Consider the following 17,942-nt stretch of genomic DNA (forward strand, 5'->3'; position numbering starts at 1 on the left):
TGCCACGTGTCTCCTCAAGCGAGCTGCCTCATCATACTCACCTGCGTGCATACTAAAAGTCAGCTACGCTGAGTGAGTTCTAGTTAATCGGACGCCACACAATACATACACATACATACATATCCGAAGATACATATCCATACTTAACTAGTTACCCTTCTGTTCTACATACATACTTGCTACCATACATACATACATATCTACAATCACTAACCTCAGTCTACCGAGAGTACGTTCATAGTCCGCCGTCTATACCTGTACTCACGATCGTGAACACGTAAAAGGTCCGCAGTCCTTACCTATGTTCACCATTCATGGTACGTACAAGGTCCGCGATCCTTCCCTATACCATCATACATCCACAACACGTACAAGGTCCACGATCCTTCCCGATGTTGCAACCTTATTCATAGCACGTACGAGGTCCGCAGTCCTCCCCCATGCTAAAGCACGTATAAGGTCCACAGTCCTTTCCTGTGCTGACGCCTATCTACATTACGTATAAGGTCCGCAATCCTTATCTACGTTACGTATAAGGTCCGCCGTCCTTATCTACGTTGGAGTCTATCTCCTATAACACGTATAAGGCCTACCGTCTCTATCTACGTTTACATCTACATCACGTATAAGGCTCGCAGCCCTTAACTACGCCATCACCTGCCAAGTCTATGTCCAACAGAAGTTAGAGGGATTTGCCATCCTAACTTACTATGTCGAACGTAGAACTCACATACCATTCGTGTGTACCAGTATACACATACTTCACATATACAATAATTACATTATAGCATAAGAACACTCTAGGTGTTCTTTACATCCTTCATTTAACAACCATACCCCTTGTCGTTACGTGCAATATCCGAAGATCGTTCACGCCCCGACAAGTATTCATTTGTAATATTCATACATCTTCTATATATAATATTCGTACCTTTATTTTTAACCTGACAGTACGCGCAATATCCGAAGATCGTTCGCGTACCGACAAGCAATCATTCATATCCATCACATATATCACATATGGCATACACTTATCACTTAGGATAAATGTATTAACAACACATCAAGTATGCACACAGCCCCGAAAACATAACAAGGAATGGGGCTAGAAACTCACCTAAACTCTGCTTCTTCCTCTGATAGTTGTAAATCCCTTCTTTAACTGAGCTCGGCTGACTATATAAGTTACACGTATCAATACTCGTCTGATCTAATCTTGTGGCCTAGTATTAGCTTACTTTTACTTATCGTTTTAATCTATTCTCCAATCGAACTTGACTTTAGGCGAAGTTAAACCTTAGGCGAACTTAGCTTTAGGCGAAGTTAAACCTTAGGCGAACTTAGCTTTAAGCGAAGTTGTCATCAGGCGAACTAGGCTTTAGGCGAAGTTGTCATCAGGCGAACTTGGCTTTAGGCGAAGTTGTCATCAGGCGAACTTGGCTTTAGGCGAAGTTGTCATCAGGCGAACTTAGCTTGCAGGCGAAGTTCATCAAGCGAACTTAACTTTAGGCGAAGTTGTCATCAGGCGAACTTGGCTTTAGGCGAAGTTGTCATCAGGCGAACTTAGCTTGCAGGCGAAGTTCATCAGGCGAACTTAGCTTGCAGGCGAAGTTGTCGTCTGCAGCTACTGTTCGTTCTTAAATCCCTTAATCACCTTCGTTTCTTAACCAAATAACTCGATTTAGGTACCCACGGGATCGTCTGACCAGCGCCTACAAACCCCAACCATCAAATCGACCTAACATCGATGTATAAAGGGTGCGATTTAGGCATATAGGTTACGGGTTCTTTTTATCAATCGATTAACCCATCAAATCATAACCATCTTCAGTAAGATTAGCTTTGTTGGATTCGTTTTTACCATACAAACTCAGATCTATCATTTCTCAAATCACACCGAACCTATACGAATGATTTCTAACTATAAACATACCTTGAACAAGTCGAACTACGAACACGGAAGCCTTGATGTTGTTTTGGTCCGTCACAACGTTCCAGCACCAACAAGCTCGGGTTTTCGCCTTCGGATCTTGGTTCGGGTCGTGTGTGTTTTGGGTGTGTGTATATGGAATATGTGAGAATGAGGATTAAATGGTGGTTAATGGTATTTATATTTAGGGATCATGGGCTTAAGCCCATGGACTCTCCTTCCTTCTTTCATAACCCAAGTCCATAACCCATATCCATTACCCAACACTAGCCCGACCCATACAAACTCCTACTCTATTTATTTATTTCTCGATAATCCGAGTAAACTTTCCCTCTATTATTAAGTAATATAATTAATATCATTTTGGAAATTTCGGGATGTTACAACCTACCCCTTTGGCCGTATTAGCAAAATTTCGAACGGGCCACGGGAAGGCTCTAGGTACATTTCATTGATCCCATTCTTTCGTAGGTTCATAAAATATTCGAGGGAGGTCGCCGGGACCGAAAATATGGTCGGATTCGGTGAATAGCCCCAAAATCAGTTTTTTCGGGCTGACGGTGTACCTACCCTTTCGGCCGTAGTAGCAAAATTTCGAACCGACCACGGGAATTCTCTAGGGACATTTCATTGATCCGATTCTTTCGTAGGGTCATATAATATTCGATGGAGGTCGCCAGGACCGAAAATATGGTCAGATTCGGTGAATAGCCCCAAAATCAAATTTTTCGGGCTGACACGTGTACCTACCTCTATGGCCATAGTAGCAAAATTTCGAACGGGCCACGAGAAGGCTCTAGGGACATTTCATTGATCCGATTCATTCGTAGGGTCATAAAATATTCAATGGAGGTCGTCAAGACAGAAGATATAGTCAGATTCCGTGAATAGCCCCATAATAAGTTTTTTCGGGCTGACGGTGTACCTACCCCTTTGGCCGTAGTAGCAAAATTTCAAACGGGCCACGGGAAGGATCTAGGGACATTTCATTGATCCGATTATTTCGTAAGGTCACAAAATATTCGATGGAGGTCGCTAGAACCAAAAATATGGTTAGATTCGGTGAATATCCCCATAATCAGTTTTTTCGGGCTGACGGTGTACCTACCACTTAGGCCGTAGTAGCAAAATTTCGAACTGGCCACGGGAATGCTCTATGGACATTTCATTGAACCGATTCTTTCGTAGGTTCATAAAAAATTCGATGGAGGTCGCCAAGACCGAAAACATGGTCAGAATCCGTGAATAGCCCCACAATCAGTTTTTCGGGCTGACGGTGAACCTACCCCTTTGGCCGTATTAGCAAAATTTCGAACGGGCCCCGGGAAGGCTCTAGGTACATTTCATTGATCTCATTCTTTCGTAGGTTCATAAAATATTCGACGGAGGTCGCCAAGACCGAAATCTTGGTCAGAATCCGTGAATAGCCCCACAATCAGTTTTTTCGGGCTGACGGTGTACCTACCCCTTTGGCCGTAGTTGCAAAATTTCGAACGGGCCACGAGAAGGCTCTAGGGACATTTTATTGATCCGATTCTTTCGTAGGGCCATAAAATATTCGACGGAGGTCGCCAAGACCGAAAGCTTGGTCATAATCCGTGAATAGCCTCACAATCAGTTTTTTCGGGCTGACGGTGTACCTACCCCTTTGGCCGTAGTTGCAAAATTTCGAACGGGCCACGAGAAGGCTCTAGGGACATTTTATTGATCCGATTCTTTCGTAGGGCCATAAAATATTCGACGGAGGCCGCCAAGACCGAAATCTTGGTCAGAATCCGGGAATAGCCCCACAATCAGTTTTTTCGGGCTGACGGTGTACATACCCCTTTGGCCGTAGGAGCAAAACTTCGAACGGGCCACGGGAAGGCTCTAGGGACATTTCTTTGATCCGAATCTTTCGTAGGGTAATAAAATATTCGATGGAGGTCGCCAGGACCGAAAATATGGTCAGATTCGGTGAATAGCCCCACAATCAGTTTTTTCGGGCTGACGGTGTACCTACCCCTATGGCCGTAGTAGCAAAATTTCGAACCGACCACGAGAATTCTCTAGGGACATTTCATTGTTCCGATTCTTTCGTAGGGTCATATAATATTCGATAGAGGTCGCCAGGATCGAAAAAATGGTCAGATTCGGTGAATAGCCCCACAATCAGTTTTTTCGGGCTGACTGTGTATCCACCCCTGTGGCCATAGTAGCAAAATTTCGAACGGGCCACAAGAAGGCTCTAGGGACATTTCATTGATCCGATTCATTCGTAGGGTCATAAAATATTCAATGGAGGTCGCCAGAACCGAAAATAAGGTCAGATTCCGTGAATAGCCCCATAATCAGTTTTTTCGGGCTGACGGTGTACCTACCACTTTGGCCGTAGTAACAAAATTTCGAACTGGCCACTGGAAGGCTCTAGAGACATTTCATTGATCCGATTCTTTCGTAGGTTCATAAAAAATTCGATGGAGGTCGCCAGGACCGAAGATATGGTAAGATTCGGTGAATAGCCCCAAAACCAGTTTTTTCGGGCTAACGGTGTACCTAACCTTTTGTCCGTAGTAGCAAAAATTCGAACGGGCCACGGGAAGGCTTTAGGGACATTTCTTTGATCCGAATCTTTAGTAGGGTCATAAAATTTTCGATGGGGTCGACAGGACCGAAAATATGGTCAGATTCCGTGAATAGCCCCACAATCAGTTTTTTCGGGCTAACGGTGTACCTACCCCTTCGGCCTTAGTCGCAAAATTTCGAACCGACCACTGGAATTCTCTAGGGACATTTCGTTGATCCGATTCTTTCGTAGGCTCATATAATATTCGATGGAGGTCGCCAGGACCGAAAATATGGTTAGATTCGGTGAATAGCCCCGTAACCAGTTTTTTCGGGCTGACGGTGTACCTACCCTTTTGTCCGTAGAAGCAAAATTTCGAACCGACCACGGGAATTCTCTAGGGACATTTCATTGATCCAATTATTTCGTAGGGTCAAAAATATTGGATGGAGGTTGCCAGGACAGAAAATATGGTCGGATTCGGTGAATAGCCCCACAATCAGTTTTTTCGGGCTGACGGTGTACCTACCCGTTTGGCCGTAGTAGCAAAACATCGAACGGGCCACGGGAAGGCACTAGGGACATTTCTTTCATCCGATTCTTTCGTAAGGTCATATAATATTCGATGGAGGTCGCTAGGACCGAAAATATGGTCAGATTCGGTGAATAGCCCCATAACCAGTTTTTTCGGGCTGACGGTGTACCTACCCTTTTGTCCGTAGTAGAAAAATTTCGAACCGACAAGGGAATTCTCTAGGGACATTTCATTGATCCAATTATTTCGTAGGGTCATAAAATATTGGATGGAGGTTGCCAGGACAGAAAATATGGTCGGATTCGGTGAATAGCCCCACAATCAGTTTTTTCGGGCTGACGGTGTACCTACCCGTTTGGCCGTAGTAGCAAAACATCGAACGGGCCACGGGAAGGCTCTAGGGACATTTCTTTCATCCGATTCTTTCGTAAGGTCATATAATATTCGATGGAGGTCGCTAGGACCGAAAATATGGTCAGATTCGGTGAATAGCCCCATAACCAGTTTTTTCGGGCTGACGGTGTACCTACCCTTTTGTCCGTAGTAGAAAAATTTCGAACCGACAAGGGAATTCTCTAGGGACATTTCATTGATCCAATTATTTCGTAGGGTCATAAAATATTGGATGGAGGTTGCCAGGACATAAAATATGGTCGGATTCGGTGAATAGCCCCACAATCAGTTTTTTCGGGCTGACGGTGTACCTACCCCTTTGGCCGTAATAGCAAAACATCGAACGGGCCACGGAAGGCTCTAGGGACATTTCTTTGATCCGAATCTTTCGTAGGGTAATAAAATATTCGATGGAGGTCGCCAGGACCGAAAATATGGTCAGATTCGGTGAATAGCCCCACAATCAGTTTTTTCGGGCTGACGGTGTACCTACCCCTTTGGCCGTAGTTGCAAAATTTCGAACGGGCCACGAGAAGGCTCTAGGGACATTTCATTGATCCGATTCTTTCGTAGGGCCATAAAATATTCGATGGAGGTCGTCAAGACCGAAAATATGGTCAGATTCCGTGAATAGCCCCATAATCAGTTTTTTCGGGCTGACGGTGTACCTACCCCTTTGGCCATAGTAGCAAAATTTCAAACGGACCACGGGAAGGATCTAGGGCCATTTCATTGATCTGATTCTTTCGTAAGGTCATAAAATATTCGATGGAGGTCGCTAGAACCGAATATATGGTTAGATTCGATGAATATCCCCATAATCAGTTTTTTCGGGCTGACGGTGTACCTACCACTTTGGCCGTAGTAGCAAAATTTCGAACTGGCCACGGGAAGGCTCTAGGGACATTTCATTGATCCGATTCTTTCGTAGGTTCATAAAAAATTCGATGGAGGTCGCCAAGACCGAAAACATGGTCAAAATCCGTGAATAGCCCCACAATCAGTTTTTCGGGCTCCCGGTGTACCTACCCCTTTGGACGTAGTAGCAAAATTTCGAACTGGCCACGGGAAGGCTTTTGGGACATTTCATTGATCCGATTCTTTCGTAGGTTCATAAAAATTCGATGGAGGTCGCCAAGACCGAAAACATGGTCAAAATCCGTGAATAGCCCCACAATCAGTTTTTCGGGCTGACGGTGTACCTACCCCTTTGGCCGAATTAGCAAAATTTCGAACGGGCCACGGGAAGGCTCTAGGTACATTTCAATGATCCCATTCTTTCGTAGGTTCATAAAATATTCGACGGAGGTCGCCAGGACCGAAAATATGGTCCGATTCGATGAATAGCCCCAAAATCAGTTTTTTCGGGCTGACGGTGTACCTACCCTTTCGGCCGTAGTAGCAAAATTTCGAACCGACCACGGGAATTCTCTAGGGACATTTCATTGATCCGATTCTTTCGTAGGGTCATATAATATTCGATGGAGGTCGCCTGGACCGAAAATATGGTCAGATTCGGTGAATAGCCCCAAAATCAGATTTTTCAGGCTGACGGTGTACCTACCCCTATGGCCATAGTAGCAAAATTTCGAACCGACCTCGGGATGGCTCTAGGGACATTTCATTGATCCGATTCTTTCGTAGGGTCATAAAATATTCGATGGAGGTCGCCAGGACCGAAAATATGGTCAGATTCGGTGAATAGCCCCACAATCAGTTTTTTCGGGCCGACGGTGTACCTACCCCGATGGCCATAGTAGCAAAATTTCGAACGGGCCACGGGAAGTCTTTAGGGACATTTCATTGATCCGATTCTTTCGTAGGTTCCTAAAATATTCGATGGAGGTCTCCAGGACCAAAAATATGGTCAGATTCTGTAAATAGCCTCATAATCAGTTTTTTCGGGCTGACGGTGTACCTACCCTTTTGGCTGTAGTAGCAAAATTTCGAACGGGCCACTGGAAGGCTCTAGGTACGTTTCATTGATCCGATTCTTTCGTTGGGTTATAAAATATTAGATTGAGGTCACCATGACCGAAAATATGGTCATATTCCGTGAATAACCCTATAATCAGTTTTTTCGGGCTGACGGTGTACCTACCCTTTTGGTCGTAGTAGCAAAATTTCGAACGAGCCACGGTAAGGATTTAGGGACATTTCATTGATCCGATTCTTTCGTAGGGCCATAAAATATTCGATGGAGGTCGCCAAGACCGAAAATATGGCCAGATTCCGTGAATAGCCCCATAATCAGTTTTTTCGGGCTGACAGTGTACCTACCCTTTTGGCCGTAGTAGCAAAATTTCGAACGGGCCACGTGAAGGCTCTAGTGACATTTCATTGCTCTGATTCTTTCGTAGGGTCATAAAATATTCGATGGAGGTCGCCAGGACCGAAAATATGGTCAGATTCCGTGAATAGTCCCATAATTGGTTTTTTCGGGCTGACGTTGTACCTACTACCCCTTTGGCCGTAGTAGCAAAATTTCGAACGGGCCACGAGAAGGCTCTAGGGATATTTCATTGATCCGATTCTTTCGAATGGTCATAAAATATTCGATGGAGGTCGCTAGGAACGAAAATAAGGTCAGATTCCGTGAATAGTCCCATAATCAGTTTTTTCGGGCTGACGGTGTACCTGCCCCTTTGGCCGTAGTAGCAAAAGTTCAAACTGGTCACGGGAAGGCTTTAAGGACATTTAATTGATCCGATTATTTCGTAGGGTCATAAAATATTCGATGGAGGTCGCCAGGACTGAAAATATGGTTAGATTCGGTGAATAGCCCCATAATCAGTTTTTTCGGACTGACGGTGTACCTACATTCTATTTATAACATAGATATTTTTTTTTTGAACGACCAACTAAGTAACGCCGGGTACTCCGTACGCGGCCCCCATTGGCCAAAGGTAGCCCCTAGCGATCCCCCCCCCCCTATTGAGGGATAATTCACCGGATAAAACCCGACCCCCACGCCCGCCTAATGGCACGACAACGAGGAGCTGGTAAAACCGGGTGAGATCAGGACTCGAACCCTGGAAAGCCAGGGTCATCCCTGATCATATCTCTCATATAAATTGGTGAAAGTGAGGTTTGAACTCCTACCTCTCACTAGTAAAGTGAGTGCTCTATCATTGAGCCACATCCAATTTATAGATAGATATTTTTTTGCATTGTGATTTTTGATAATTTGGGTTGTTTTGATAGAATTTTATGTTGGTAAATACTTTTGTGGTGGAATTAGAAAGGTGATTATTCATTATATGATTCATGTTATATGAACATATTATATATTTTGGAGAACATATAATAAAGTGAAAGGTGATTATTCTTATGATAAATGGGTTTATCTGATTTGAGATTTGGCTCGTTAATCAAGTCAGTCATTCGTTACTAGAGTTGGATGGTAAATGTTTTTAAATATTTATGTGTCTTTGGATATACGTGTAATGTGTAAACATAAAAACTTAGAACAAAAACATAGTTGGTTTTAGAGCACCCACAACTTGAACAGGTGAAACCCGAGGTCTGGATCTATGTGGGCGTTGGCATACTTGAGGAGACAAACTTGCTTGCATTGTGTGGAGCTCAAGTCCATGAGCAAGGTTTGTGGCTACAAACTAGAGCCGGAGGAAAACAAATTTACATAATTCAAACATATTTTCAGAATAAAAATTTTAAAGTATCAAAATAAAGCAAGGTTGTAGATCACATTTATATTTGAATGAAAAACCGACTTTTTAAAAAAATTCATATGTTTACTGAACTCGTTAAAAACCTTCTAATAGAACTTATGAACTGTATATATTTTACAATATACTTTTTGGATATGACATTGCCCACATTTATATTTGAATGAAAAACCGACTTTTTAAAAAAATTCATATTTTTACTGAACTTGTTAAAAACCTTCTAATAGAACTTATGAACTGTATATATTTTACAATATACTTTTTGGATATGACATTGCCTTAAGTGTGAATATTTTCTGATAAGAAAAATATATTTGAAATTTTATACACTAACGGTATGACTTACTGACTTTAATCACTAACGATATGACATTGCTCGTCATATGATCTATTTATGACATTTAATCACTTACAATTAATGTCAATGTAATATCTTTAAAAAGATCACACATGCAATTAAACAAATAATTAAAGTAGACATTTTACAACTTTTATTGAATAAAATAAGTACAAATCTTGAATTTCATGAACCCTAACTAAAAAAACAAACCCTTTTCGCATCTAACCTAGGCATGTTCAAAACGGTTTGGGACGTTCCTATATTCAAAACCCCCTTTTAAACCGGTTCCAGGCTCGAACCGGTTAGGGAACCGAACCGGTTCTCCCACCCTCGGACCCCTAACCTATCTAACTGGTTCTTACCGGTTCCTAACCCGGTTCCTGTACCGTAACCGGTTCCAACCGGTTACAGTGTAAAATTTTTTTTTTTTTTCGTTTTTCTTTTGCGATTTGGATTCTAAACTACGATTCGTATTTGTATAACATTAAAAATAAAAAAACAATTAACATAAAAATAAACAATTAACTGATGAAGAAAAGACAACTACTGAAGATGTTTGCCACTGAAGACAACTACTGAAGGTTGCCACTGAAGACAACTACTGAAGGTTGCCACTGATGACAAGTTGACAACTACTGAAGGTTGCCACTAATGATAACTACTGAAGGTTGCCACTGATGACAACTACTGAAGGTTGCCACTGATCACAACTACTGAAGACTGCCACTGATGAGGAATACTCATCAGTGGGAACAGTCATCAGTTGAATCAGTGGGAAAGCTGCCACTGATGACAACTACTGAAGGTTGCCACTGATGAGGAATACTCATCAGTGGGAACATTCATCAGTTGCGACTTCTTCCTCGGAATTACTTGTAGAAATGCCTTCTTGTTCGTCGTGCACTCGAACATCAAGTGGTGTTTCATCTTCGAGAGTGGTTACGTGTTGAATACGATCGATTGAGTCCAAGTGATCCTTTAAGCAAATGCACATCTCCACCGACTCCGAATTTAGTCTTGTTCTTCTCACCGATATTACCCTGCCACTAAGAGAAAAGGCGGATTCCGAAGCTACCGTAGAAGCTTGGACGGTTAGTAAATCACGGGCCATGGTGGCAAGAATCGGAAACTCGGTTTCCTTTACCTTCCACCAAGCCAAAACATCAAAAGTTCCATATTCCTCTTCGGATAAACCTGTAGAGTAATCATTTGCACTATACCTTCCTAGTTCGCTTGAAGGGGTGTTACCCCTTTGTTTTTTAGCCGTTACATTGCGAACGGTGTTCATAAGGCTAATCATGGGATCTCGTACTCTAGTAGCACTTGAACTTGATGAAGACCCCCCCGGCATAGTCATGTGTATGTTTGACCCATATTTATTTAAATAAAAGTCATACATAAATTTAAAATTCAAGTTAAAATCATTTTTTGCCTCTGTTGAAAAGTTTGGGTCAACTTCATGCATATCTAAGGCTGAAAAAATTTCGTCTATCACACATTCAACCCCCGTAACATTTAACATTGGGTTTAAAGCGGCGGCGCAAGTAAAAACCGGTGGCAATTCAAGAAAATATTTTTTTAATTTAAACTTCATTGGTAATATGATGTTTGAAAACATTGGACTTTTATTTTCAAATTCTTTAAGATTGTTAACGATTAAAAATAACTCCGAAAGAACCAAGGGACTTGTCGGATAATACGTTCCCGATAGTTTCGTAGTTGATGTTTAAAAACTTCAAGAAAAGTCGATAAGTCATTGATAATTTCCCATTTCTCATTTGAAAAGAGGATTGCCAAATCATTCTCGGCAAGACTAGAATGAAACATTTGTAAAGTTTCTCTTTGTTTCAAAGCACTTTGAAACATTATGCAATTGGAATTCCATCGATGAGGTATATCCCAATTAGCTCCCAAAGCTTTTCTTCCCGTATCTTTACAAAATTTTCTATATTCCATTTGTCTTTTTTTACTTTTCTTAAAAACTTCATGTATCATTAGTCTAAAATCGTTTATAACCGATGTAACCTCATCCGAAGCAAGTCCGTCTTGCACGATTAAATTAATGATATGTGCAACACACCTTGAGTGAAAAAATACACCATTCCAAATCGGCGTATATTTTAATTTTAATTTATCAACCGCCGATGTATTATTCGACGCGTTATCAAATGCCATTGAAAATATTTTATTTTCTAGTTTATAAGTTTTTATAACATAATCTAAAATTTCAAACAAATTATCTCCCGTTTGTGGATACTCAAAGAGTTCGAAAGCAATGGTGCGTTTCATCATTTCCCACGATGATGGGTCTACCCAATGAGCGGTAACACAAAGATAAGATTCGGGTAGACCATGTGGAGCCGACCAAACATCACTAGTTAAGTTTATTCTCGTATTTATATTTTCTAAATATGCAATTAGCACCTCTTTGGCCTTCTTCCACAATTTTAAACAATAACGTTTAAGAGTATGACGACTTACGTGAGTGTATTGTGGTTGAAGCGTATCTCGAATCATGGCGGTTAAGCGAGGGTTGTCGAAGTGGCTAAACGGCAAAGCTTCTTGAATCACAAACTTCGCCATACGATCTTGAACTCGATCAATTTGGTATATAAATATTCCGCCTTCACTATCCATTTACGTTTGTTGCGAATCGACGTTCTTTTTCAACGCCTTGCAATACAGTTTTTCGATGTATTTCTTCAAATTTGAATTCGAAAGTGGGTTTAAATAAATCCCACAAAACTTGCACCGAGCCTTCAATGAATGGTCACTCAATTCAACCAAATCCCAATTGCACAAAATCTCTTGATTACGATTATGAGGTACAATACGAACGAAACTTGGTTCGGCGTTGGAACCTTGACCAACCGATGATTGTGAGGCAGCCATAACAACAAATATGAATATAGAAGAAGAGAAAACAAGAGATTAGAGAACTCAAAACGTTGTAATAGCGTTTTTTTGTATTTTTTTGCGTTCGGGTTTGCGTTTTGAGTGTTGTGATGAACCCATGACACCAAATACTATTTATACTAGTAGTGGGGTGCTTGGAGGAGCCAAAAAACGGCTATTTTTGACCCCAACGGTCAAAAAACGGCCAAAAAAACGATTTCCAACGGCTATATTCGATCAAACGGCTAGAACCGGTTAGGAACCGGTTCCGGATGGTTCGGTTCCAGAACCGGTTCCGGTTCGGTTCCGATTCCTACCCGCCCCCACTCAGAAATGCAAGAACCGGTCACGGATCATCGGGTTGAATCAGATAGGGTCCGTTCCTACAAAAAACGGGTAGGAACCGGTTCGGGTCCGGTTCGGTTCCAGGAACCGGTTTCGTTGAACATCTCTAATGTAACCTACAACACTCAATACATAGAATATTACTAGTTGCAAAAACATCAAAGTGTTTGAATCCCACAAAGCAATCATAAATGATTTATAAAACAAGCTCAATATTATTATTTTGAAAAGGATTAACATGGTTCGCCACCAGGAGCACCACCACCTCCATGTCCTCCGCTACCATGACCGTATGGAGCTGCTGTCGAAACTAATATTGGCTTCTTCTTCCTCTTAGCCAAGCAAAAGAGTCCTGCAGCTAAGAATGCTAGGAAAAATACACCACCTAATGATGCACACACTGCAATGACGACAGTGTGGTCTTTGCCACCACCGCCACCTGGTGGTGTCGGTGGTGTTAGGATGTTACTGGATGGTGGGACAGCATTGTATGGTTGTGGAGGTGGGACGGTGGGTCCATATGGCAGAGGAGGTTGTGCTTTAGGAGGCCAACCGCCTGGAGTACCAGGCTTAGGCGGTTTTGATCCGTTTGGTGGATAAGCTGGCCCACCTGGAGTTGGTGGTTTTGATCCTTTAGGTGGATTAGCTGGTCCACCTGGTGTTGGAGGCTTAGATTTACCAGGTGGGCTAGCTGGCCCACTTGGTGTTGGAGGTTTTGGGCCCTTAGGTGGATAAGCTGGTCCAGGGGTTGGTGGCTTAGGTCCCTTTGGTGGATAAGCATGTCCACCTGGAGTTGGTGGTTTTGCTTCTTTAGGTGGACTAACTGGTCCACCTGGAGTTAGTGGTTTTGGACCTTTAGGTGGACTAGCTGGTCCACTTGGAGTCGGTGGCTTTGGGCCCTTAGGCGGGTGAGCTGGATCGTGGGGTGGATAAGACAGTTTTGGTGGAGAAGCTTTAGGAGGGTAAGCTGGCGGTGTCTTCCCATGTCCTGGTATTGGTGGAGGAGGACATGCAACCGGAATTGGTGGGGGTGGAGGACATGGTACCGGTGGTGGTGGAGGCGGAGGACACACAGGTGGAGGTGGAGGTAGTGGTGGAGGCGGTGGTAGTGGTGGACATGCAGGGGTTGGAGGCGGTGGAGAAGGCGGCGGAGGAGAATGGTAAGGATAAGCCATGGTCAATTTCCTTGAACCTCCCATGCTCAAAAATGAGTTGGTGATACAATATGAGGATGAAACAACTTATATATACGGTTTCAAGATTATTTTTGTCATCATCATCATCATCATCGTACTCAGTATATCCCACCAATAGCAATGCTATGGTAGGGTCTGAGGAGGGTAAGATGTAGACAGCCTTACCTCTATCCCATAGGGATAGAGAGGCTGCTTCCGGTGAGACCCCCGGCTCGATAGTAGTTTTGCATCAAGCCTTGGACATAAGGCACATAGCACTCAATCATCGGGACACCGGCTGATCGGTGCATGTGCCCTTGTCTTTCGGCTATCAACGCCACCACATGATGCCTGATTAACCTTCCGCCACTTTTAACGTTATTTTCACGAGATTAGTAAAATAACGTCAAAATTAGTGCAATTTTACTTTTGCCCTTGTATTTTCACGAGATTAGAAGTAACGTCAAAATAACGTTACTTCAAGATTATTTTTGTGTTATGCATTATGTTCAAGACGTGCATATTATATAAACACACACATAAATATATATAATAATGATTAATATTAACACTTGTACATATTATATAAAAAGTTAATGTGCAATTAGCTGTTATATCATGTAAATGGAAGATTACTTTAGCTAACTACCACCCTGTCATGATCAACGAAATACAACTTAATAATAATTGAATTCATTCACTTCTTCCATTAAAAAAGGAATTTGGTTGAATTAAGCTACATGTGACCCGACCCGACCCGACCCGCATTGTAATATTGGAAATATAAAGTACTAACAACATGCTTGACAGCAGTCACATTTTATATGTTTATTTTCTTTTTATTAGTGGATTGAGGAGTAGCCGAGTAGGTGGAGGAGACATGCACTTTCCAAATAAGTAAAAGAAACATGTTTGATTTTATTTTGTGTCGTGTTCCAAATTTTGAATCCTTATTATTTTAGAGTTATGGATGAGATTTGTAGGGATGACATAATGAAAATGATATCGTAACGAGTATAATTGTTTCTTTTTCGTATTTGATATTTGTCCATCTTCTATAATAGTTATACTGAAGTCGGTGGACATATATACGAATTTAGAAGTATGATTAGCAAGTGCGCTATTAAGTAAATCCGGATAATAACACAAATATATGATTATAACTTACATTTAAGTAAATCCGGATGCATTGAACAATCTCTAAAGAATCTTAGACCTACACCTATATATTACAACGTTTTATTAGTGAAAATTGTTAAAAAAAAAAAAACTTTGTGATCACATGGCCAAATTATTGGTCAAAGTTTCTTAGAGTTATTGTTATTGCAACTTGTGCCATTAATAGAAAATTAATATTCCTATAATAACAACGCATAAATTCTAGATGTAACCTTACAAAATGTTTATTTAGTTAATTTAAACAATGAGTCTTTATATATATACGCGGGTTTAGGTCTTACATTAAAAAGTGTTATTTTAGCATTTTATAGAATGATGTTACTTGTATGATAATCATGAGTATATAAATAAATGCAACTACTTCTTTCCATTAAAAACTCACACATATACAAATGTGTATATCAGTTTTGTAACTATAATCTTACAAATGTAGTCCTTAGGTATAAACTTTTCAGAACATGGGATTTAAAAATTAAAAATAAAATTTCATCAAATACCCATATAATACACGGGTATCAAGCTAGTAAAATGTATAAATATTTGTATGATTCTCACCATTTTTATGAAAAAATGGATTAAAGCGAAGGGCGTTAAAATTAGTAATACCATACGTAGTGGTCACGTTTTTCTCCCAAAACGTGGTCCACAACGAGTTGCACACCGCCCCTTCCTTGTTTTCGTGCTTGTTTTGGAGGTGCTCATGGTGTACACAACGAGAGGTTGTTAGAGAGAAGGTTTGATTAGATAATTATCGTAAGAGGGTTTTCAGGCTTTTTACCACTAAACCATTTTTTAAAATACTCTCAATCGTTGACTGGGACACCACGTATCGCATAACCTCCTATGTGTTTACTCACACAACCTCCTATGTGTTTACTCACACCATGTGAAAAATAGAGTGGGTTTGGTGCTGGATCTTTCTATATATTTTTTTTTTTTTGGATAGGAATAGGGCCCGGGGGTTAGGTTGTTTATTTGTTAGGTAGCTTTTGTAACGTTGTATTACTTAAGAAAAAGTTGACTTATATTTTAATATATTTGATTAAATTGTATTCAAAAGTGTTAAATTATACATACAACATATCTATCTGAAAAATACCTTCATTCTTTCATTTATATGTTTTTTTTCCAGAAAAATAAGAAGTTTATGAGTATTCTAAGTCTTTTTTATATAATTTAAATATTTACGACCATTTATGTGATTGTAAGATACGAAACTAGTTTTAAGCATAGAACTAAATAAACCGCATAACACCCATGTATTTGATGTATAGTAGATAACTATATATAAGTAATCAAATGATAAACATACGTACTAGATTACTAATTATTGGATTTGCGGATACCATCTTGGTTTGGTCTGGTCTAAATAAAAAAAGAAGATAATTGTTAGACTTAATAGAGATTGAAGATGAGGGAGGCTTATAGGCTGATTATTATACTCTTTTTTGTTTGAGACTGTTTATTTATATTGTTTTCTAACTTATAAATTCTATACATCTGTCTCTGTATATTCATATGCAGCACTTGTAATTCCTTATCACGGGTGTTGAGAGACAATATTAAAGTTCTGGTTGTAGCATGTGGACGTAGGTTAGCTCAGACTAAACATAAATCTTTGTGTGTCATGTTCGTTTATTTCTTGCTTTTTGATTGTTCCAGTCTTAACGAGTCTAGTGTTCATTTATTTTGTACCCCTCTCTATTCAAATACATAAAAGTCAATTAATTTTAGATTTAAATTTTGAACTTTTTAACTCATATGGTACCGTGTGTAGTTTATTTTTCAAAGTTTAAATATCAGTTTTGTCGTTTTTCTTCTTTCTACCAAATATACTCATTTGCAAGAATTAAAAAATAGTATTATTACATAATGACATATGCGATTATATATTAAATATATGTGTGAAATCATGGATATTCAACTTGTACATTATAAATAAATATATATATATATATATATATATATATGTATATATATATATATGTATATATATTTTCAAAAATGAAGCTACCCGGTGGCTATTTGTTTACTTTTATATATCTTAATCTTTGTAAAACAATATAAAAAAAGACTATATAAGCTAACTTGTTTTATTTAATTGGATTAGTTGTGGAAGTACATAATTGCAACACATGAGTGGAGAGATGCTTCCTTCTATCATATTATTTATCCACTTAAATGTATTTTAATTTGTACTTATGAAGTCTATAATGAATTAAATAAATTACGAAAAGTGAAAAATAAGTAAATGAGATTTTAACATAAATAAATTAAAAATAACTAAAGTGTAAATTACATTTTTCGTTCTTTACGTTTGTACATTTTTTCAGCGTTTATCTTTTATCTTAAAAAGCGTCAGTAATCGCACTTTATGTTAACAATAGTTTTGCTGCTAAGGTTAAGCCCGGGTCATATAAAAGTGAGAATTAACACTGTGTTCTCGAGTTTCATTTAAAGGAGGAAATGAAAGAAAAATGAGGGATGAAAAAAATATGTTGTTTTCCCGAATTTCATTTAAGAAGGAAATGAAAGGAAAATGAGGGATGAAAAAAATATGTTGTGTTCTCGAGTTTCATTTAAGAGTTACTAGTTACAACTCAGTACTCACAACTAAAATATGTCTTCAATAAACCATGGTTTGTTCCCATCAAAAGATGTAGGGACAAGTAGACAACCTCCGTAATTTAATGGGCTCAATCAAACATATATTAGGGCTTTGATAGTCTTGTATAGAGAGTTGTATAAACCAAATTTTGGGCCGGACAGATCTGTTCTAAAACCGGTTTGGATTGGGTTAAAGGAAGTCAACACCTGATTAGGCCTAAAAAGCTTTGGGTTGAAACCAATTTCTAAAAGAAAACCAAATTTAACCCGGATCAGAATGGGCCCAATTATAAATAGGATTCAACGTAT

The 17,942-nt window shown here is 40.0% G+C and overlaps 1 protein-coding gene across 2 annotated transcripts; it reads right to left on the reverse strand.

The window, feature by feature from the left end:
• Positions 1-12,819: 12,819 nt before the first annotated feature.
• LOC143595702 (uncharacterized) lies at positions 12,820-13,954 on the reverse strand. 2 transcript variants are annotated; one of them, XM_077074655.1, is made up of 3 exons: positions 13,719-13,954; positions 13,526-13,649; positions 12,820-13,480 (listed from the first exon to the last, which is right to left on the reverse strand). In XM_077074655.1, the coding sequence occupies exons 1-3, from the start codon at positions 13,869-13,871 to the stop codon at positions 12,906-12,908; spliced, it is 852 nt and encodes a 283-aa protein (XP_076930770.1). In that variant the 5' UTR covers positions 13,872-13,954; the 3' UTR covers positions 12,820-12,905. The 2 variants fall into 2 exon arrangements, with proteins under 2 accessions (XP_076930770.1, XP_076930769.1); XM_077074654.1 differs by having other exon boundaries at positions 13,689-13,954.
• Positions 13,955-17,942: the final 3,988 nt, after the last annotated feature.

Source organism: Bidens hawaiensis, unplaced genomic scaffold, assembly GCF_021521415.1.
Source record: "Bidens hawaiensis isolate Kalapana, Puna unplaced genomic scaffold, B.hawaiensis_p1.1 tig00045479_1, whole genome shotgun sequence".
NCBI classification, from domain to species: Eukaryota; Viridiplantae; Streptophyta; class Magnoliopsida; order Asterales; family Asteraceae; genus Bidens; species Bidens hawaiensis.

Excerpts from the sequence above, each read along its gene's own strand:
- LOC143595702 (XM_077074654.1), bottom strand. The coding sequence starts at position 13,871 with ATGGGAGGTTCAAGGAAATTGACCATGGCTTATCCTTACCATTCTCCT. Across the intron at positions 13,650-13,688 it reads CTCCACCCCCACCAATTCCG|ACACCGCCAGCTTACCCTCC; the intron begins GTTGCATGTCCT and ends GGACATGGGAAG. Across the intron at positions 13,481-13,525 it reads ACCAGCTAGTCCACCTAAAG|AAGCAAAACCACCAACTCCA; the intron begins GTCCAAAACCAC and ends GTCCACCTAAAG.